Source organism: Camellia sinensis, chromosome 4 (assembly GCF_055761805.1).
Source record: "Camellia sinensis isolate YWXY chromosome 4, ASM5576180v1, whole genome shotgun sequence".
Classification (NCBI taxonomy): Eukaryota; Viridiplantae; Streptophyta; class Magnoliopsida; order Ericales; family Theaceae; genus Camellia; species Camellia sinensis.
The window spans coordinates 188,470,472-188,492,435 of NC_138964.1; the positions used below are offsets into that span (position 1 = coordinate 188,470,472).

At 38.7% G+C, this 21,964-nt stretch overlaps 1 protein-coding gene across 2 annotated transcripts; it reads right to left on the minus strand.

The window, feature by feature from the left end:
* Nucleotides 1–922: 922 nt before the first annotated feature.
* LOC114274961 (uncharacterized) lies at nt 923–16,202 on the minus strand. 2 transcript variants are annotated; one of them, XM_028216945.2, is made up of 6 exons: nt 15,297–16,202; nt 3,655–3,727; nt 3,074–3,250; nt 2,455–2,553; nt 2,118–2,363; nt 923–1,425 (listed from the first exon to the last, which is right to left on the minus strand). In XM_028216945.2, the coding sequence occupies exons 2-6, from the start codon at nt 3,721–3,723 to the stop codon at nt 1,159–1,161; spliced, it is 858 nt and encodes a 285-aa protein (XP_028072746.2). In that variant the 5' UTR covers nt 3,724–3,727; nt 15,297–16,202; the 3' UTR covers nt 923–1,158. The 2 variants fall into 2 exon arrangements, with proteins under 2 accessions (XP_028072746.2, XP_028072747.2); XM_028216946.2 differs by having other exon boundaries at nt 3,074–3,257; nt 15,297–15,453.
* Nucleotides 16,203–21,964: the final 5,762 nt, after the last annotated feature.

Consider the following 21,964-nt stretch of genomic DNA (forward strand, 5'->3'; position numbering starts at 1 on the left):
CAGTATGTTCTGGGTAGGCCGGTCTCAGAGTTAGTCCGGTCGCAGTATGTTCTGGGTAGGTCGGTTTCAGAATTAGTCCGGTGGCAGTTTAAAGTAAGTCCGACCTTGCATTTAGTCCGGTCGTAACATACTATGGTTAGGTCGGTCAGAACTTGCTACTTGGGAGTTTGATCTAAACACACCAAGGTTGAACAGGGGCAGCTGAGGTAAGGAGTTAGAAGAAAAGACCGAGCTAAGGACAGTTCGGCCCTTTGTGGCTTGGCATAGCCAATTTTACTTCGGTCACATGGAAGTTCGGCCATGGAGAAAACCATCCCACTTGGTTTAAGCAGTGGGGGAGGGTGTAAAAGGATAAGCATTATCCTTTGGAGTATGAATCTTAGGAGGACTCTGCATGGAGAAATACAAGTCCTACCAGGATTGTGCCACGGGAAACTTATAAAAGCCCACAAACATCACCTTGGAGGAGGTAATTGAACACAATTCTTTCTGAGAACATAGAGCTTTGTCTATTTGTCAAGTTTTCTGACTTAGGCATCGGAGAGGTTTCCGGCACACACCCGCCGGCTAGCTCACGTTTGTGTTTTCAGGTGACAAAGCGACGTCGTACGGAGGAGCGTGGACTTGGTCAACAGGATTATACGAGGAGAATTATTTCCTCCCCGTACAGAAAGTATCAATAAAATTTAACCGAATTCTTTAACCAATTTTTATTTACTTTTTAAGTAAAACTTTTGAGTGAAGGAAATTTGGTGTGGCCAACTTGGCTGCTAGTTCTTATGCTCTTTCACTGTCTGAAAACTTTTTAGCAGAATTTCGCAATGTCCATGCCAGTGGCAATTTTATTTATTTATTTTTAATTTTTGCACAAGTAAGCATTTATTGTCCAAAAAGAAAGATAGAACAATGAAGCTCAGTACACTGATCAAATCAAGAAATTTATCAATGGTTAATCGACACAGTTGGGTCATTTGAAGGAGAAGAAGAACCTCCCCTCATAGTTCAAAAAAAATAAAGGTAAATTCAGCTCCAATCAGTAAATTCAGTACACGAGTCCCCATCGGCTGACTCAGTCCTTGATCCAATCTACATGTTATATAGCTTTTTTTAAATTCTCTTTTATGTATTCTCACTCAGCTTGCCGATGATATTGCAAGACTAACTGGCTGGCTCTGGACTCACCTCTGCTCCTACTTGCGTTGTCTTACAATCAGATCCCCAGAATTTAGCAGTTTTCACGTCCTCCGGCGCCATCAATCTTGAAAACTCTTCATGGTCATAATTCAAACTAGCTTTTCCCCCGAACTCACTTGGAAGGTTTTCAGCATCAAAATTTGACTTCATGACCTCTTCACTGTCTTTGTGCTTCGGATAAACAAACTTGATCTTCTGAAAAGTTTTCGCATCCACAAAATACTTCACAACCTGCAGGGATTGAATGGAATTGGAGCAATTGTTAATAAACAGAAGGCACAACTGCTACAAATATCATTAATACATTCTGCAATATTAATCATGTTACAAACCAAAACCATCTTTATTTTTATGCATAAAAGTGCCATATATATAATTTTTTTTTTTTCAGAAAAAAATAAAAATTGGGAATCAAGGAAAAAAAGTAGCTCAGCTTTCGAAAGCAACTATCCAAGTCCAGCTCACCAAGAGGATAAATTTCACTAGGCTTCTTTTCAAAAACCATCATACCAGGAAGGATGTTTACAGATGCAAAGATTCTAACTTCACGGCAAATGTTAATAAGGGGGTGGCTATTAAATTTTTTTTAAAAAAGTTTGGGGGTGAACTAACTTAGTTTAATAATATTCATAAAGAATACTACTATAATCTTTCCTTCGAACCAAACAAAAAGTAGCACAGATTTCAATTCAGAGAATAAAAAAAAATATGAAGGATAATGTGTGGGTAATTATGGTAAGGAACATCAGAAGGATTGTCTAAACAGATCAGCAAATATTTTGTTATTTAACTTAGGGTCATGTTTAAAAAAACTGTACATTTTTTATTGCATGCACTTACATGCAAAATGTATAATCTTTTTAAACTTCTTAACAAAATCCTTTAACTAGTAGAGCAAGGTACATGAGGGCAAGAGCTCAGACCTTCCAAAATGCCTCAAAGATTCTCGGTGGATTATATTGGACGATTAAACCAAGTCTCTCAGGGTAGTGATTCTGTAAAACGTAACTGATATCTCGGGCTACTTTGATGGGAACATTGGTGTTCAATGACCATCCCGTATAGTCTATCAACCATGTCATTTGTTCTTGACCTTCAGGAAGGTTAAGGATAGCATTCTCCACGAGATATACTAGATGACGGAGATTACCTTCTCCTGCTGTTGTTTTCTGCAACAAAGTAAATAGATAAGTAAAATTTTAAAAAGCAACTAGTTAACTTACAAAAGCGAAGCAACAGTATGTACACCAAAGGACATACCTGCATCCCCGGCCTCATTATAAGGACAGTCCTCCCAAATCGATCACGAAAATCTGCTATGGACACTAGGCCGTTCTCACCTACATGTGCTACTTCATGCTGACAATGATACAAGCCCATATGTTAAAGTAGGCGCAATCAGAGATCATCATGTTGAACAACAGATCATAGCTCCAAACTCACAAGTATATCAAGCTGAATTCAAAGCACAAGATACAATGATAATATTTAATCTACTACGAGGAAGTTTTAAATCCCAACTAATTTTTCTCATATTTCATGATAACATCTGTATTTGAGCCATTTTGGAATTGATAATTCAACCAGTATTGACTTGCTATACATCAATATGATAAAAGACTATTGGGGTCCCATTTGAATTTCATCCAAGACAAAGATTGTTCCAAAACCAAAAATCTTTACACCATTAGAGGGCATGGAGATCTTGGTCATGTAAGCAACTAATAGAGAAATCGTAAGTAGGAGACTATGATGAACTAACACATGAAAAAAACAACTAATATACAAATCATAAACAGGAGATAATGTTGAACTGACACACACACACACAGAAGAGCAACAACAACAAACTGCAACATATATTTGTCCACCAACTTACCCAACGAATTTCCTCTGGTTTATAGGTTGACCGCCACTGCAGTGTCTCTTCCAACATTTTCTTTGCCTTTTCTACATTCCAATTTCGAGCTTCCAAATATCTCCCCAGACATGCATCAGTGCAATACTGTAAGCTACGTCCAGATAGGGGTCCAATTGCAGCCCTGAGTTCACTGACCTGCTTGCTGAGCAAATATTTAGGGTCTGCTTTCAATTACATAATAAAATAAATAAATAAATAAAATTTATTTTACAGACAGTCTGCTACATAAAATTGAAAAAATCTTTAATTTGCTGGTTCAGAAGCCATAACAAAATGAGGGTGTTTCTTCTAGGTGTACTGTAATTATGCAGATGCTAAAGAAATAAATTTGTGGTAACTATTCATGATTTGTCAGCCAGTTCATAGACAATGGCATGCAATCAGATAAGCATTACAAGAAGAGACTGCCAGTTAGAATCAAGAGCCAAAAGAAAAAGAGTATATATCTGTGAATGTGAATGTCTCTATATATATATGGAAACAAACATGCATTTATTAAACAGGTTTCTGTCTGATAATCAGTTCGAGCATGCCTTTACCTTTGTGTCTTGTGAAGAATCATTCTCCTCATCCTTCTGAGACGGCTTTCGCCAAAACATGGAGATCATGGAACTGTTAAAGTAAAAAGAAAAAAAATCAAATCAAATTATAGAACCTTAAATAAGATCATTTGAAACTTCCATTATACTGTTTTTTATCATATGGATAATTCATTGAAAATAAAGAATTTGAAAATCTGAATCATATACATGATCGGGAACAAAAAGGATATTATTAGGAAGAAACAGAAACACAATGGAATAAAACTTGCACCAGGAAATAGACAGGTACTGTGAAATAAAGCTTGTCCTTCTTTTATTTTTTTATTTTTTATTTTTTTGTCTTTTGTGGCTAGGCAAGACAACATTTTTTTGTCTAAGAGACGTCCCACGAAGCTCCAGATTATGTTTTTCAGCATAAGATTTGTATCAACTAATTTGATTCTGCCTTCAATAAATAAATAATCAAATAGCTGGCCAGAAATTAAATAATTTGTTCAGGATTCAATCTGGATATCAGTCAACTCTCTTCACAACTGGCATAGAAAGTGCTTGCCTCACAGATGACTAATCAAGGTATATTTGGTCAACTTATTCATTGTAGACTATTATTTTGCCAAATAATTGAGAGTGGATGAACTTGTTCGAAACGCAATAAATTCTTCCCATTTAAAGAATATTTAAATACTTGTGTTCCCACTCTTTTCCATTAGTCTTACTCTTTTATTACCCTCACCTCCACACAGATTCTTCTATTTGTGTTGCTGTTGTTGGTTGAATTATTATAGTATTTCTAACCACTTTAAACGTCACTTCATTCTCCTATTCCTAGTTTTAGAAGCAAGAATTTGCAACACACACTGATCATCATCTCCAAAAGACAGAATATAAAGAAGAAACCATGGATCAATCCACAAGTATGCTAATAAAGAATCTCCAGCTTCTTCGTCATTGCTTTGTGCTAAATATTTAAGTGCAACAATATCATGTATCTATTCCTTCCCAAGATAACACTAATGTTGTGTTTGGATTTTGAATTTGTAGAGAGATTTGTTGGAGGGAAAAGGAAAGGAAAGGGAAAAGGGAAAAGTGAATTGACTTTTTATTCACGTTTTACTTTCCTTGTCTTTTCCGTCCACAAATCTAATCTTAGATCCAAACACAGTTTAAGTGATGATAGGTTGTTGCATAGATAATGTTTGGAAACACACACATTTATTTGGATGAATGTCGACTCTACTAAAAGTCGGGGAAATCTATCTTAACCAAAACCCGGGCAAGTAATTTTTAAAAAAAATTACTAAAAGATAACAAAATTTTGGTGGGTCCAGGACCCAAGATTGGTTGGCAATGCTTAATGCCCAAAATGAAACTAAGTAGGTGTACAATGGAGGATGAAAGAGGCATAGATTCTGCTCATCCCCAACTTCAGATTTCACATAGCTAACCATATGCCTACTGTACGGGGGTGAAATATTCACGGTTCTCCGTACTCCTTGAACCCAAGCTTCGCGTAACATCGCTTGACCTGAAAACAGAAAGAAAGTGAGCTATCCGGCAGTGTGTTGCCGAATAAACCCTCCGACAATCAAGTTAGCACACTTGAAGAAGAAGAAGGATGTAGAGAGCGCTCTAGAGAGAGAGAGTTGTGAATTCCTTCAGATTGCTTACCTCTAACGTCCCCCATTCCTTCTTTTCTAGGCTGGCCATGCAGCCTCAGAGATTATGGGAGCACTACCTCTGTTGTCCTTCTCTGGACAGGCGGTTGTGCTCCCCTCTACCTTCTTTACACGTGTAAAGACCAAAACCTCCAAACAGTGTTTGTCAAACCGCCAAACAGCATTGACGCATACCACGAGTGGATTTTTCCCTTCTTCATATCATTGGTCCAGGTAGCTCACACAACCGGCCTATCACTTGGAAGAAGCGGACACCACAACAGACTAGACGGTTGAGCTATAATACACCGGTCCATCTGAGTTAACCGGTGGTAGGGCGCACGACTCAGCATCTTGGCCTCGCCCGGCTATCTCGTAGGACGTCTCGGCCCTGCGTCATCCTAGATTGGCCGTAGCTCGGCCATACGTCAACCCGGATTGTCCGTAGCTCGGCCCAGCAAACCAATGCGGGTCTTACTGAACATTGGATTTCGCCGATCAATAGCTTTGTTGAGCATCTGCAAGCTTCCATATTCTGGTCAGTTTGCCCGGCCCAACGAAATGGGCCAGGGAGCTACGTTGGTTCAGTCCGGTCAAGCATATAGTTTATTGGCCCTTGCAAGGCCCAACACCATATCCCGCGCTGCCGTTACATGGCCCGTTTGACCAGTGCAAATCTCCCTCTCAATTGCCCCTTAATCCCATCTGAGCTAAACTTGAGTGGGATTACCCTTTTAACTGAGCTATCCGTTGGCTAGTTATTAAGACTTGTGCCGGTCGTCTTGTCACCAATCGTACTGACAGTCTGTCACTTCCATGCCACTTGGCACTCCCCTAAAGGCTCCGTGCTGTCCTCACAGCTGTCTTCATCACGCGCAAAATATAAAAGGTTGCCGCCTTTTGGTTTCCCCCCCCCCCTTTATATACACACGTGAGAGGCCAAACACGCCACCACTATTCATCTTCTCTATCAAGCCAAACCCTAGCCTCCTTAGAGCCCTTGTCGTTGCTACCGTCGCTGCCGCTTCTGTTCGTGCCATCCCATTGCTTTTCATCGCCTAGGACATCGCACCAGTGGTCAAATGTCGATTGCATCTCAACTTGTCTTCCAAGTGTGTAAGTTCCTCTTGCTTTACACCCCCTTTTCATTGTTGTTCTTCGTGTTCTTCTTGTCTGGGACTGTTGATACCCTGCCAGTGCCCCTTCTTTGGGGTAAAATTGGTAGGTAAGTAGACATTAGGCAGAACTGGAATCGAAGAGACGGATAAGGCCATCGTGCCCCTCGTTTCCCTTAGTTTCAATGCATGAACTTCACATTTAGGATGAATAGCATAAACTCCGGATAAGACCAAGCAAAATCCCACTTTAAGATCCAACAATTGGATTTAGCCGAGCAAAAACTGGTTCGTAGTCCTCCATTGAGGCTGAGACCGAGATGTAAGTTTGTAGGAAGATACAACTGAGATAGGACGATAGGACCGAGATAGGAACATCGAACGGGTCAAACGCCCCCAGGATCTTATACCGAGCTAAAACACTTCCTCCCAAGAGCCATGCAAATTATGTCGCGCTAATACTTGGACTTATTTTTAATAATGCAGAACAAACTAGGATCGACCAGGCTCACTCAGCATTACTGTCGGTGAGGCTCGAAGGCCGAGCAAACAATCACTAAATTTTGACCGAGATACAACCAAAATTACCTAACTAAATAAAACCGGGATAGATGGGGAAGTATCGGTTCATGGTCAATTCGCCTGGGGCAATGGCCGAGTTCCGTAGAGAGTACAATATTCCAGACGACGTCCATTTGGAGCTGGCCAAGAAAGGAGACACTCCCTGGGAAGAACTGGACAAATGCCCCTTGACGGTGGTATCCATTGTGGAAGGCGGCTTACGCTTCCTGGTCCAACCCCTAGTCTGCGAATTTTTGAGGCAGACTAGGCTATGCCCAACCCAAGTCTCCAACAACACGTACAAAATAATAAACGGCATGGCCGTGCTAAATAGGATACTCGGTATGAATCTCGGCTATTCCATCAATACACACTTGGCAAAAATAAAGGAGGGTTTTGCTAGTATCTCAAGATCAAGAAAGGCCGAGCAAAACTGATCGAAGTTAACCCGAATAAAAAGACAAACGATGACGATTTCCTGTGGGTGTCCAGTAATTACGAGGACACCGAAGCACCCATACCGGGCTGGTACATAAGAAAAGATTTTGGGAGTGCTGGTGAGCACCTCAGCATGTTTTTTTTTTTTTTTTTTTGTATTTGTTCTTGTTTTTGCCAATCTAACCCTTTTTTTCCATTTGCAGACTACAGACTCTTGGCGGAAGATTACTCCAGCGCAAACCAAGAGGCCATAAGGATTGCATTGTGGCACCCGGCCGAGGAGCGAGAGCCTCAAAAGTTGCTCGGCTACAAACCGAGTTACCGTTACACCGCGCAGCGCAGGAGCAGGGTGACCGACTTCTTTCGTGCCCCTTCTCCAGAGCCGGATCCAAACCTTCCCCCAATCAAACTAGTTTGTTTGACCGCCGAGTAGGAAATGGCCAAGATCCGGGCTATCAAATCTATGATCACTAGCGAGCCAAGCAACTTTCAGCCCGTAGAAATAGCTGAGGGACAAACTTCCACGCCAAATGTGCAAGACAAGGGGGTAGTGCTGGCCCTCGCCAACGAGCAAGCTGCCAGTTGGTCTAAGAAGAGGCTGAGAAGAAACCAAACCGAGCAACATTTGGTGGATAAGGATTCCACCAAGCATCCATCTGCCGACCTGGGGGAGCAGACTGATTAGCCAATCACCAAGCCATCTGCCCGCTCCAATGCCCCACCAATCTGGTCGCCCAAGATGAAATACAAAGGCCACGTAGTTACTACCGCTGACTCGGTCTATACCGACAAGGACTACTCATTCGGCTTCAACATGACCAAGGGATTGCTCCTCCCTGCCGACATAAAGAAGCACAAAGAATTGTCTGACCTAAAAGTCAGCCGTTCGGCAGCAAAGTCAATCATGCTGGTAAGTGAGCAAGCCCCCTTGTCGTTAACTCGTTGCTCGGTTTTGGTGTGTTGACAACTCTTTCTTTCGCAAGCCGCGCAGAAGAACTATCCGGCCCATAAGCGAATGATCGCCATGCGGCAAAGTCTGCAGCCATTACCGATAACAAGGCCAAGACCGCTGAGCTAGAGAAGTTGAAGGCCGCACAGGAAGAGGCGGTGGCCGAGCGCGATTGACTCGCAAAGCAGCTGGGGCTGTTAGAAGTGGTCCTACAATAACTAGCCCCCAAAGCGCAAACGGCCAAGGACTTGTAAGGGGCAACAACTCTCTGGCCGGCTGGTGGATTTGATGAGCAAATTTTTGGCATTTTTGGCATTTGCGAACATACTTCTGTGCGTCCGCCTACATGCATGGCCACCAGTAACCCTGGGAAATTGCTCGGTAAGCCAAAGATCTGCCCCAATATGGCTTCCGCAAATGCCTTCATGAATCTCGAAGAGGAAAGCTTCTACTTTGCTGTGGTGGACACACTTCAGGTATGGCCCAGTGAAAGACTTCTTGTACAAGGCGCCAGATGGAGAGAGCCAAAACTGCTCTGATTTGGCCCTGATCTTGTTGGCTTCCTTCTTTTTAGTGGGTAGAATTCCATCCTTCGGGAAGGTGATGATGGGATCTATCCAGGACAGTCCCAAGTCAGCGCAGAGTGCTTCGGGCATCTCTGGTTCCTCAATGCATGGTCGGGGTAAGAATTCTATCATCAAAGGATTGGGAAAAGTCGCTTGCATAGATGCTAGGCTAGCCAGTTCGTCGGCTGCATTGTTTTCTTCGCGGTTAATTTGTTCCATTCTTATTACGGAAATTTTTTTGATTTTTGCACGTACCAGCGCTTGATACTTGGCCATCCTTTCATCCCTGGCCTCATATTCCCCTGAGACCTGATTGACCACCAGCTTAGAGTTGCTGAATACCATAAGTTTTGACACCTTTATTTTCAAAGCACTCTTCAATCCGGCGAGGAGGGTTTCATATTCCGCCTCATTGTTAGATGTTGGGAAACCGAACGTGACTGCGTGCTCAATGGTCAGCCCATCCGGGGATGTCAGTACGATCCCTAGCCCGGCGCCATGTCTATTGGAGGCCCCATCAACGAAGAGTTTTCATATCTCGCCAATGAACAACTTCCAACAGTCGAAGGGATTTTGTGAGTTTCTCAACTCCAAGGTACTGATCGGCTCATTCTGGTCTCTTTCTATATCTCCGTCGAGCTTGTATTTTGGTAAGCTAGCCGGTTTTTCCATTTCTTGCTCGGCTTTCTCTTGCCCTTCTGCTACTTGTTGTCCATCACTTGTTTCTGCTATCCGAGCCGTAGGCTACGCCAAGTCCGCGCTAGCCAAATCGATAGGGTAAACAGGGTGTGTTCCAGGGGCAAATTCTGCCACGAAGTCGGCAAGAGCTTGAGCTTTGATAGCAGTGCGCGACTGGAACTTGATATCATATTGCCCCAATTCCACGGCCCACTCCAAAATTCTACCGGTAAAATCTGCCTTTTCAAAGAGCACCTTAAGTGAAAATTCGGTTAGCACGACTATTGTATGGGCATGAAAATAGTGCGCTAGCTTTCTGGAAGCTATCATGAGAGCCAGAGCCAATTTTTCTAGTGGCAGATATCTTGATTCAGTCGGGAGCAGTGTCTTGCTTACGTAGAAGATAGGGAGGTGCTGGATCCCCTCAGCGCGGACGAGGACGGAGCTCATCGCATAATGAGAAACTGCCAAGTAGAGATACAGTTCTTCGCCCGGTTTTGGTGTGACCAGGATTGGGGCCAAGGAAAGGTATACTTTTAGATCCGCCAATGCACAGTCGCACTCGTCATCCCAAAAGAACTTGGCCTTCAAAGTTTTGAAGAAGGGCCTGCAACGGTCTGAAGACCAGCTGATAAATCAGTTCAGCGCGGCTGCCATTTCGGCGAGATGTTGCACGTCCTTCATGGAGTTTGGCCGTTCCAATTCTTGTACTGCCTTGATCTGGGAAAGATCGGCTTCTATTCCTCGGTTCGTGACCAAAAAACCTAGAAATTTTTCGGTTCCAACCTCGAATGCACACTTAGAGGTGTTCACACGCAGCTTGTGATGTTTAAGTATGGCAAACATTGCTGCTAGGTCGACAAGATGTTAAGAGTTGTCTTTGCTCTTCACCACCATATCATCAATATAAGCCTCCATAGTGCGGCTAAGAAGGGGGGGCAAACATTTTGGTTACCATCCTTTGAAAAGTTACCCTAGCATTTTTCAAACCGAACGGCATAACCTTGTAGCAGTACAAGCCTCTTGGAGTGGTGAACGAAATGATCTCTTGGTCTAGCTCATAATGGCGATTTGGTGGTAGCCGCGATATGCATTCAGGAAGCTAAACCTCTGATGGCTAGCAGTTAGATCCACCAGTTGGTCGATTCTAGTGAGGGGGAAACTGTCCTTTAGGCACGTACGGTTGACAGTCTTATAATCGACGCACACCTGCCATTTACCATTCTTCTTCGATACTACCACCGTATTAGAGATCCATCTAGGATACTGCACTTCTTCTATTGCCCCCACTTCCAGCAAGTTCTTGACCTCCTCAGCCATTATCTTGGCATGGTGCAAGGCCGAGCGCCGCATCCTCTAGATGACCGGTCGTGCATTCAGAAAGAAGTTCAACTGGTCGCAAATGAAGCTAGGGTCGATGCCAGGCATATCGTAAGGCGTTTATGCAAAGGATTCCATGTTGGAAACCAAAAAGTTGACATAATCGAGCCACTCAGCGCTAGACAAAGATGATCCCAAAAGAAATAACTTATTTGGATCATTCTCGTCAATGTGCACTTCCACCAAATCTTCAACCGATTTGCCCTCGGTCTTTCTTCCCACGTCTTCTAGGACTTCCTTCCCTTCTGGTCCTTCTATCATTTGAACGTAGCCTTTGCCAACCCGGCTACCATTTACTGCGACAAAGCACTGTTTTACCATTCCTTGGTCTCCCCAAACCTCTTCCACTTGTCCGGATGGCGCTGGAAAGCGCAGGACCTGGTGATAAGTCGATGCTACTGCCTGCATGGCGTGCAACCAGCCTCTTCTCAGGATTAAGTTGTAGGTTGATGGGACCTTAAGCACCCAAAATTCCACTTGCTTCATGACCGACCCAGCTTTGACCGGCAATATGATCTTTCCGATCGGCCATTCCGGTTAAGAGTTGAAGCCAATCAAAGAGGACGTTGCTGGAGCCAAGTCTTTGTCCTCCAACTTCATCTGTTTAAATGTGTCATAGTACATGATCTCGACCGAACTCCCCTAGTCAATCAGAATTCTTTTGATGTCGAAGTCTTTGACGCGAAAGGTCACCACCAAGGCATTATTATGAGGCGTTTGAATTCTCTCTAAGTCCTTGCTTGAAAAAGTCAGGACGTCTTTTACCTCGGTCTTTCCCTTTTTCACGGCGGGCTGAACGGAAAGCACTTGCCTCATGTGCTCGACTTTCTTGATCATCCCCCTCAGCTCGCAAACCGGCGCTGGTTCGATGATGCCGTGAATGACATTAATTACGCCTTGGGGCGCTGCGTCCAGGACAGCAAGGCCATTTGGCTCGGCTTGTCCCTGGAGAGCGGCTCTCATACCCCCGTCTATGTACTGGTCTAGATGCCCGGCCGCCACCAGCTCCTTCAAACGTTGTTTGAGCGGCACACAGTCCTCCGTTCGGTGTCCCCTTTCTTCATGGAAGGTGCAGCGATGCCTCGAGTTGAAACCCCTCTATGTGTCTCCCAATTTGGCCGGCCAACGGACATAGGGTTCACCTCAGATTTCACTTAGGATGCGGTAAATTGGGATTTTAAAGACAATGGTGATGCCGATTCATGCTTTCAACTTTCTCTTAGCATCTTTCTCTTTATTACGGGGAGTGTTAGCTCGGTCGTTTCTGCGACTCTTGTTCCTATCATTGCAGTTTGAACCATGATGTTGGTCTCTAGCTCGGTCATTTGGGCGGTTGTCCTCCTGTCCCACCGAGTGAACCTTCCCTGCCACTCTTCTGTCCACCGCGACCGGATTTGCCTTCTCTGTTGCGGTGGCGGCATCATCCTCTACTCAGATATGTTCGTTGATCCGCTGTATCAAAGATTTCATGGTTGTGGGCTAGTGCATCGTGAGCGAGTCTCGTAGCCTATGTCCGACTGGGAGACCTCGCTTATATTGAGCAATCGTCAGATTGGTGGAGCAATCGAGGATCTCATTGTAGGTTTCCCAATACTTGGCATTGTATCCCTTCAAAGAACCTCAAGGATCTCATTGTAGGTTTCCCAATACTTGGCATTGTATGCCTTCAAAGAACCTCCTGATTCCATCTTGACGCTCAAGAGATGGTCGACCTCCTTCGGTGTTCGAGTGTTGGTTTTGAATCTGGTGACGAAGGCCTCTGCTAGTTGTTGCCACCCCTTGATGCTCCCCTCCGGAAGTCTTTCGAACCACTTCAGGCCCAGTTCTCCCAAACTTGCTGGGAATATGAGACACATCAAGGCGTCATTACGTCGGTGGCCAGCCATTACTTGCCGGTAATGACTCACGTGCATATATGAATCCGTCTTGCTGTTAAGTAGCGTGAACTTAGGTTGGTGGAATCCGGCAGGGAGCATCGTGCTCTCGATTTCTGGGGACAGGGAGGTAGCGGTAAGTCTTGCTAGCTCTCTGTCCACTGGCGCTGGAGCCATCATTCTAGGCGCTGGCATTGCCACTTCCTCACTGCAATGGATTTGGGGACTCAGCCTTTGCAACGCTAACAATCTTTGGTTCTCTCTACGACGAGCTCGCTCCTCCAATACATCCCTCAGGTCCTCCGAACAGGTGGAGTAAGAGTGTCCTCACGTCATCGATGGACGTGAGGGACGGTAGCTACTGTCGTGAGTGTAAGATCTCTTCACCTGTGGGTTGGAATCCCCAACCCCATAACTTCTGGTGATAGAGAGAAAAGGCGTCCTATCTTGGCGACAATTGCCAAAGTGAGGGGGCGGGGTGTGCTCACTGTGGTTGCCCTCTCCAGCAACACCTTTTCCCTTGATCTGGCGCTTCAACGCCTCCATTTCAGCCGCCATCTTGCAAATAAAGGCGTCCTGGTCTCTGAGTTTGTACTCCAGGTGCTGAGCATGTGACTCTCCCCATCGTCGGCGACCCTCTGGACTCTTTGAGTGGTCAGTGCTCCTTGCGCGTTTGTCTCGCGCACCTCTGGAAGAGGTCTCCAGGCCCGCTATAGTCGGAATAGCAGAGGGGCCATCTCTCCATCGAACAGACTCTAGTGTGGTACCATCGACAACGGACAGCGGAGTTTCGTCATTGTTAGCCATGGAAACGGTCAAAAAAGCTTAGAAAACAAGGATTGTCTGTCAAAGTTTTTCCCACAGACGGCGCCAATTGTACGGTACTCCTTGAACCCAAGCTTCACGTAACGTCACTTGACCTGAAAACAAAAAGAAAGTGAGCTGCCCGGCGGTGTGCTGCCGAATAAACCCTCCGACGATCAAGTCAGCACACTTGGAGAAGAAGAAGAAGAATGTAGAAAGCGCTGTAGAGAGAGAGAGTTGTGAATTCCTTCAGATTGCTTATCTCTAACGTTCCTCCATTCCTCATTTTCTAGGCTGGCCATACAGCCTCAAAGATTGTGGGCGCACTACCTCTGTTGTCCTTCTTGGACAGGCGATTGTACTTCCCTCTACCTTCCTTACACATGTAGAGACCAAAACCTCCAAACAGTGTTTGTTGAACCGCCAAATGGTATTGACACATTCCAGGAGTGGATTTTTCCCTTCTTCATATCATTGGTCCAGATAGCTCATACAACCGAGCTATCACTTGGAAGAAGCGAACACCACAACAGACTAGACAGCCGAGCTATAATACACCGGTCCATCTGAGTTGACCGGTGGTAGGGCGCACAGCTCAGCATCTTGGCCTCGCCTGGCTATCTCGTAAGACATCTCGGCCCTGCATCATCCCAGATTGGCTGTAGCTCGGCCCAGCACACCAGTGCGGGTCTTACAGAACATTAGATTTCGCCGATCAATAGCTTTGTTGAGCATCTGCAAGCTTCCATATTCTGGTCAGTTTGTCCGACCCAACGTAATGGGCAAGGGAGCTGCGTCGGTTCAATCCGGTCAGGCATATAGTTTTTTGGCCCTTGCAAGGCCCAACACCATATCTCGCACTACCGTAACGCGGCCCGTTTGACCGGTGCAAATCCCCCTCTCATGTACGTTTCATCTGTTAAGGGGGGGCAAAAAAAAGAATGGCTAACCATGTATGCGTGTATTATTAAACTCTCTTCTAACTTTGGCAAAATACAAATACATTCATGTAGATAGGACGGAGATTTACACTAACGGTAGAGTTAGCTCCTCCCTCTAGTCGAACGATCTGAATCCTATGGAGCATTAATTCAAACATGCACAACACAGTCTCACTGTTCAATTTAATCCATTCTTAATAGGCAGATTCCAAAAATCTCCTCACAAAACGGTAATATCACATGTAATTGCGTAAAATCTCAGCCTTTGACCGAATTCACATGAGATCAAATTTTTTAATAATAATAATTTACATATTGTTGGTGATTAGTGATTAAATAGAGAAAATGAGCGATCAATACAAAGCTTTGACTGATTCGCAGCCTAGATTACAAACAACTCTTCGTATAGCTAAGTGCATTGATATCATGAAACACAGAAACTACAAAACAAAAACTAGCAAATTAAATGCATCGTAACATCAGAGATAGGCTAAATTGTTGACTTTGCTGATCTAAAATATTCAGGACACCACACATTCAATAATTCATAAGTTGAATAGTCATTGAGTGGCTATGAATGTAGAAATGAAAAGTAATTTATTTGCAGAGAATTGCATATATATATATATATATATACACGTAGAGATATAGCGAGAGGTTTTCGAGGAATACACATACCTGAGTGATGAGGCGGAAAAGGAAGAGCTTGTTATTCGAAACTCTGTTATGAATCTGTGAGAGAGAGAGAAAGAGAGAGAGAGAGGACTTAAAGAGAGTTTGCTTTTGTAAGCTCAGTCTGTGTGTTGATGATACCAAGGGGAAGACGAGAGTCCACACAGTCCACTAGCGTAGTGTTTTAAAGGAGATTAACGGAAGGTACATGAAAAAAAATATTATGAAAATGATTATAAAATTTTTTTTATTGTTAGATTATACATATAAAAAAATATTATACACTAATTACAGGGTGAGAGCAAGATTTATTATTTGTTTGGTTTGAATTCTCGGAAATTAATTTTAAACGGATTTTTGTTTGTTTTTATTTTTTTATATTTTAGTTAAAAGAAATTACTTTATAAATACAATAAGATTAAATGTATCTAAAAAGAAAAAATAATTAAATATGAAAAAAATTTAGTAAAAACATTGAATAAAAATACATACAAATTTTTATTCGAATTTTTATTTGTTTCTAGTGAATGTTTTTAATATTTTAGTCAATTTGTTTTACTTTTTAGATGCAACTAAATTAGGTGTAAGCAAAAAGTTTTAAAAAAAAAATTAACTAAAATATGAAAAAAAAAAATTTGTTAAACATAAATAAAAATTTATTTTAAAACAAATTTTAAAAAATAAACCAAACAGATTACTTTGTTAATAATTAATTATTTATTATATCAAATTTAACACTGATGGTCTATTTGATTTACAAGATGGGCATTATTATTGTAGATATAAAAATATATAATCTCAATATATGTATGGTTTACATTATTAGTTGTAAAATTAAAATTTGTCAATTTTATTAAATAGAATGACCATTGAAATCTAGTTCAAATAATAATAAAATTTGTAACTAAGCAAGGGGATATGAATCTCATAAATTAGTAATTTTAATCTTACATTATAATTCACCTAATCAAACAAATCCTGATGTCATTGAACCTATTAAATCTGACATTGCAAAAACATCATGTTAAATTTTAATAGTAAAAATATTTGGATATTTATTTATGAAAATTTAATACATATTGCCGTTTCCAAAAATGTTGCATCATTTGTTGTCCTTTGGTTAGGATTTTTTTAGTTTTTTTAAGTTTAGATTTTTTTGGCTTGGGATTAAAAGGTTTTTTTTTATTATTTTTTTGACTTTTTTGACTTTTGTAAGAGAAAAAGTGAAATGATTATAGTTTGGATGTGACATTTTGTTGTATTAACTTATTTAGCCTATTTTGTCTTTTGTACTTTTTTAATCCTTACCATAATTGCCAAACAAAGCCTTTGTTCTTATATAAATTTAATAACATATAAAATAAAATTAATGTTTTTTTAAGAGTAATTTACACTAACCTCTCTTGATATTTGAAAAAGATAAAAGAAGTTTTGCAATTTTAGCATAATTATATAAAAAAATTTAAGATTTTAATTAACATAATATTTGGCTCCCTTTTCATCAATAATTAGTCAGTCATATGAATGAAAAATTATGATGTTATATCTTTTATAGTAATAAAATATATATATATATATTTTTTGTTATTGTAATTTTACACTATTTACATTAGTTTCGGTTATTTTAACTTTACTAAAAGGGAGATCAATATAGTTATGCCAGAACTGTGAGCCTATTTATATTTTCTCTATACCTTAATGTTGTGCTTGGTTGAAAAATTTAGAAAGAAATTTGAAAAGGAAAAGAGGAAAAGTTATGTGAAACTAAGTGAAATGTAGTTATATTTTATTTATATTTCACCTACCTTTTCAAATTCTTTCTCAAATTCTCCAATCAAATTTAGCGTAAGAGAAGTTACGATAATTTATCTATTTTCTTTTTTTAATACTAACCACCATATAAAAAGAAATAAAAATACTAACCGTCAATTGTTTTGGATGAAAGTTAGTAAGTTTTTCTTACAACTTTCCCACAAAATTTAATTTTAATCAAATGTATATATAAAAAAAATAACATTTTCTTTTACTTTTTAATGAATAATGTCTCCATTGTGAGAGTTCGGAAATGAATAAAATTATGTTCTATGTTAATTTTTCTCACTTTTATTGTAAATATGTGATAATAAAAAAATTATTTAATAGATTTTAATTTTTAAAGTGATAAGACCATAATTACTGCATCATTCAAAATCAAAATTTTATTTACATTTTTATTTATTTATATAACACTACTCTTTTATTATTTACAAATCACAACAATCATGTTAAAATAAATAATAGCCACGAGGACCACGATACCAAAAGCGACCTACTCACCAAGGTGTCGAAAGTCGGCAACATTTATGGGTTTACTTAGGCTGGTTGCTAGGGGGACATAAATAAATAGGGATAATTATCACCAAATTTTATTAGTTGAACTCATTTATTCATAAATTTTGAGGAAATTTTCATATGTATATCGCTGGTTTTGATAATGAAAAATTTTGAAACTGCAATTGACTTTTTTTTAAGTTAGAAAGTCAAAAAATTATTAAAAAAATTAAAAAATTAATAACATATATTAAAAAGTTAAATATTTTTTTTCTCTTTACTTTTTACACATATTTTCGTAAAAAATTAAAAAATTATTCTAAATATATTAATTTTTTTTACATCATATTTTAACCAAAAAATTACTAAAAAAATTTGTTCACAGACGAGGGCTCATGATACGAGTCACAAATTAATCATCCTCTATGTTATTATATATATTTCCTTTAATCATATTAGTTTAGGGTCATGCTATGTGTGTACCATATATAAGTTATAATATTTATAAAGTTGATTATTATAAATATTTGAATTATTTTCAATCATAATTATAAAAATAAAAAAATAAAAGGTTAAGTCATAACCAAATATCACATAAGATATAACAAAAATTTTTTTGAATCATTTTAAAAATAAATATCATAACTAATATTACAATAAGTCATAACTAACATCACAATTTATATAAAAAAATCATAATCGAGTTATAACTAATATCACAATAGATCATAATCAAATATCTCAAACGTCATAATTGAGGCATATAGGATTTTTCATTAGGTTAATACTCAAATCAATTATTTCTCACTAACGACGGCCAAGAATTGAACAATTTCAAGGATTTTTTTGGTTGGAGGGTAGACAATAGAAAAATATTTCATCACTGAAGGACTAATCATCTCAAGTGCAATTCCCCCAGTGCCTAGGTTGTGAGATGCTTAAGCAAGGAAAGTATATGTTATTTTAGGTCAAGTTTGGCATACCTCAAATAATTCATCTTTTTATTTTTTTATTTTTTTTTCATCACATCACCTCTCCACTTTTCTGCACATCTTTTCGTAAAAAGACAAAAAGTACACTTATTTAGGTCATTCCAAACAACCCCTTAGTAAAGATTTTGTGCAAAATTCGTGTAAAGAAAAATATCAAAAAAAATATGATATGATTTAGATTTAACTTATGTATTGTGTGAGTTATATTTAAACAGCCGTGCTACGTAGCCCGAATGGATTGGGGCTCAATTGCCTCAAATTTTCAAACGACGTCGTTTGAATTTTTTATTTTTTATTTTTTTCCTCTTTTTTTCTTCCTTCCTTCTCTACTTTGCTGCTCTGGAAATTCAAACCCACAGCAAACTCAACAACTCACACACAAATAAAAAAAAAATCTATGTATACATCACAACAATCCTTACAAACAATCCTCTAGTGGAGGGATTCAAAAAAAACTCAAAAAAAAAAAAAAATTACAACAAACAAACCCACAACAACAATTCTCAACAAACAAACTCAAAAAAAAAAAAATCAAAAATCAAACCCACAACAACAGGCAAACCCAAACGAAAATCTAAATCTAAATCAAAAACTCAAAAAAATCTCACAAATCACCAAATCTACACAAATCAAAAAAATCAAAATCAAAATATAAAAAAAAAAAAACGAGTGGAAGAGAGAAGAACAGAGAAAGAAGGAGAGGCTGAAGAAGCCGCCGTCGCCATCACTGTTGCTCTCCGTCGCCCATCGCCATTGCTCTGTGTGTTTACACAGATCTATGTATACACACACAACCCGTCATCCCGTCGCCACCATCACACCATTATATCGTTGCTGTCCTACCTCTTCTCTCTTCCTCCCTCTTCTCTCTCTCTTCTCCATTCTCCTTTCTCCTTTCTCCTTCATTTCTCTCTTCTCTCTTTTCTCTTCTCTCTATTTAAGGAGAGGAAAAAAAAAAAATTTAAAACGAGATGGTTTTCAATTTCAGGCCAATTAAGCCTTTGACTTTTTGAGCTCTCAAGCTTTATTGATATTTAAAATAATCTAAACTGCGTTATATATATATATATATATATATATATATATATATATATATATATATTGGCTATACTTTTATACATAAATTATGTTTGCATAGCATCGCACAAATCACTGTTGTCATTTTTATTTAATATATAGTTCCCTCTTATATATTGAATGGAGTTGGTGGCGGAGAGGAGTTTTTTGTGCTAATTTTATGGGTGACATGTGCCCATCTTTTATGACTCATTTGTCAATTTTTTTTTTAATATTTGATTTGTATATTATATTATAATAAAATTTAATAAATTATAAAATATTGATGCAAATTAAATGCAACGTTAATTAATTACAAGCAAACTCTCAAAGTGGGAGAAAAACCTCCCATAATTTTGAATATTTTAATCTCCACTTGATTTGCAACATACTTAAAAAGATGCAATGAATTGTTTTAGGTTCTTAGAGTATTACCAATTCTTCACCAAAAATTTTATGAAAAAAGCTTTCGGTAATAAGCTTTGGAATTTACCAAATTTTATGAAAAAAACTTTTGGAGATAAAATTGGAATTTTTAAAAAGAATGTGACAATTTTTAAGTGAGGATTGGAGCATTCAAATTTTTCACCAAAACAAAATTTTAGTTAAATTTGATGAAAAGTCATTAGAACATTCCATATCAAATCACTCTTTTAACCAATTTTTTTTTTAATCTAAATTTGATGAAAAGAAAAGAAAAGAAAAAACAAATGAAAGATTGGAGATGTCTATTTGTATTGGCTTCATGTAATTTAAAATTCATTTTATTGTTTAAAAAAATGTTATTTTGTTATTAAAAAAATCATAATTTATTTGGTAAAATTATTTTTGATCAAAAAGTACACTTATTTAAACTTGTAAGTACTAAATCTCAAAACAAATTATCAAATCCTTATCATCATCAAACCACCGAGATTCTTTTGCTGAAATTTTATATATATATATATATTTGAAAAAATTGCCAGTAAATTCAAGTTAAGAGGCGCGTTAGGCATTAGGTCCGACGATTAATCTTATTTGGTGAAAATGACACACGTTGAATAGTTGCTGGAGGACAATAGTTAGCAGAGGCCAAAGGTGATAGCTTGTTGAACGAATAGGTGATATTAAATAGATAGGCGAATAAATAAGTGACATGTGTATGGCCCATGGCCAGTCTGGCCATGTTGGACTGCTAACGCTTTTTTGTGTTTTTTGCTAACTCCAAGTGGAGAAAAAGTGTTTCAAAACGTGTTTTAGGCTTGGCCTACCCATTCTCCTAAAAATAGTTAAATTTAAATAATAGATAAGTGATATTGAATAGATAGATGATATATTTATAGATAATGGGGCATTTGAACAAATATGTGCATAGTTTGATAACACGTGTACAAATAGTGAGACATTTAAACGGATAGATGACACATATACAAATATATGTGCATAGTTTGATAACACGTGTACAAATAATAAGACATTTAAACAGATAGATGACACATACAAATAATGAGATATTTGAACAGACATATAAATAAAATTTGATAGATAAATAATACTAAGACATTTGAATAGATAGTGGACAAATAGATGATATATATACAGATAGTGAGACATTTTAAATGATAAATGGAAAAATAAAAATTTGATAGATGAATAAATTTTGAACAGATAGGTGTTGGACAAATAATATTCTTATGCTCCAAAAACATTTAAACATGGACCTATTGACTAAAGAATTTCAAATTTGACTGCTTATATATTTTGTGTCCGGCTAATATAAAATTGTAAAAAGATTTATTTATAATAATTTCAAAATTATTTATAAGATAAAATAATTAAATAATCATACTGTATATTAAAAATGATCTATCAGCAAAATTTCAATATTTACTACTGTTAAGATTCACGCCAACCTATACACTAACCTTAAAATAATAATAAGATGTCAAAGAGTAGAAAATTAATTATTAAACTCTTGTTAAAAACCTTTTCAAAATGTACAAAACACCAGAAGAAGATCCGGGTGGATTCGAACCACCATCCTCTCAAACCCAGGGAAGGTCCGAGTGCTCTTACCATTTTTGAGCTTACGGATCTATACAAAGCTTAACAAGAAATTTTTTTATTTTTTTGTGTGGCTCATGATAACTTTTCTCCATCCCACCATTCCATTTCTATAACAGGGTGTTTGATTGGAGAATTTAAAGAGAGATTTGAAAACACACCTCTTCCCTTTTCTTTTTCAAATCCCTTCCCAAATCTCCCAACTAAACACACACAAATCAATTTTCTTCACACTTTTGTACATATATATATAACCATATTTTTAACTTAAAA

What these genes read in the sequence shown, in the direction of transcription:
- LOC114274961 (XM_028216945.2), bottom strand. Translation starts at nt 3,723, where the DNA reads ATGATCTCCATGTTTTGGCGAAAGCCGTCTCAGAAGGATGAGGAGAAT. An exon ending in ATTCTTCACAAGACACAAAG is followed by an intron (nt 3,251 to 3,654) that starts GTAAAGGCATGC and finishes CTCAGCAAGCAG; the next exon opens with GTCAGTGAACTCAGGGCTGC. An exon ending in TCTTTGAGGCATTTTGGAAG is followed by an intron (nt 1,426 to 2,117) that starts GTCTGAGCTCTT and finishes CAATCCCTGCAG; the next exon opens with GTTGTGAAGTATTTTGTGGA.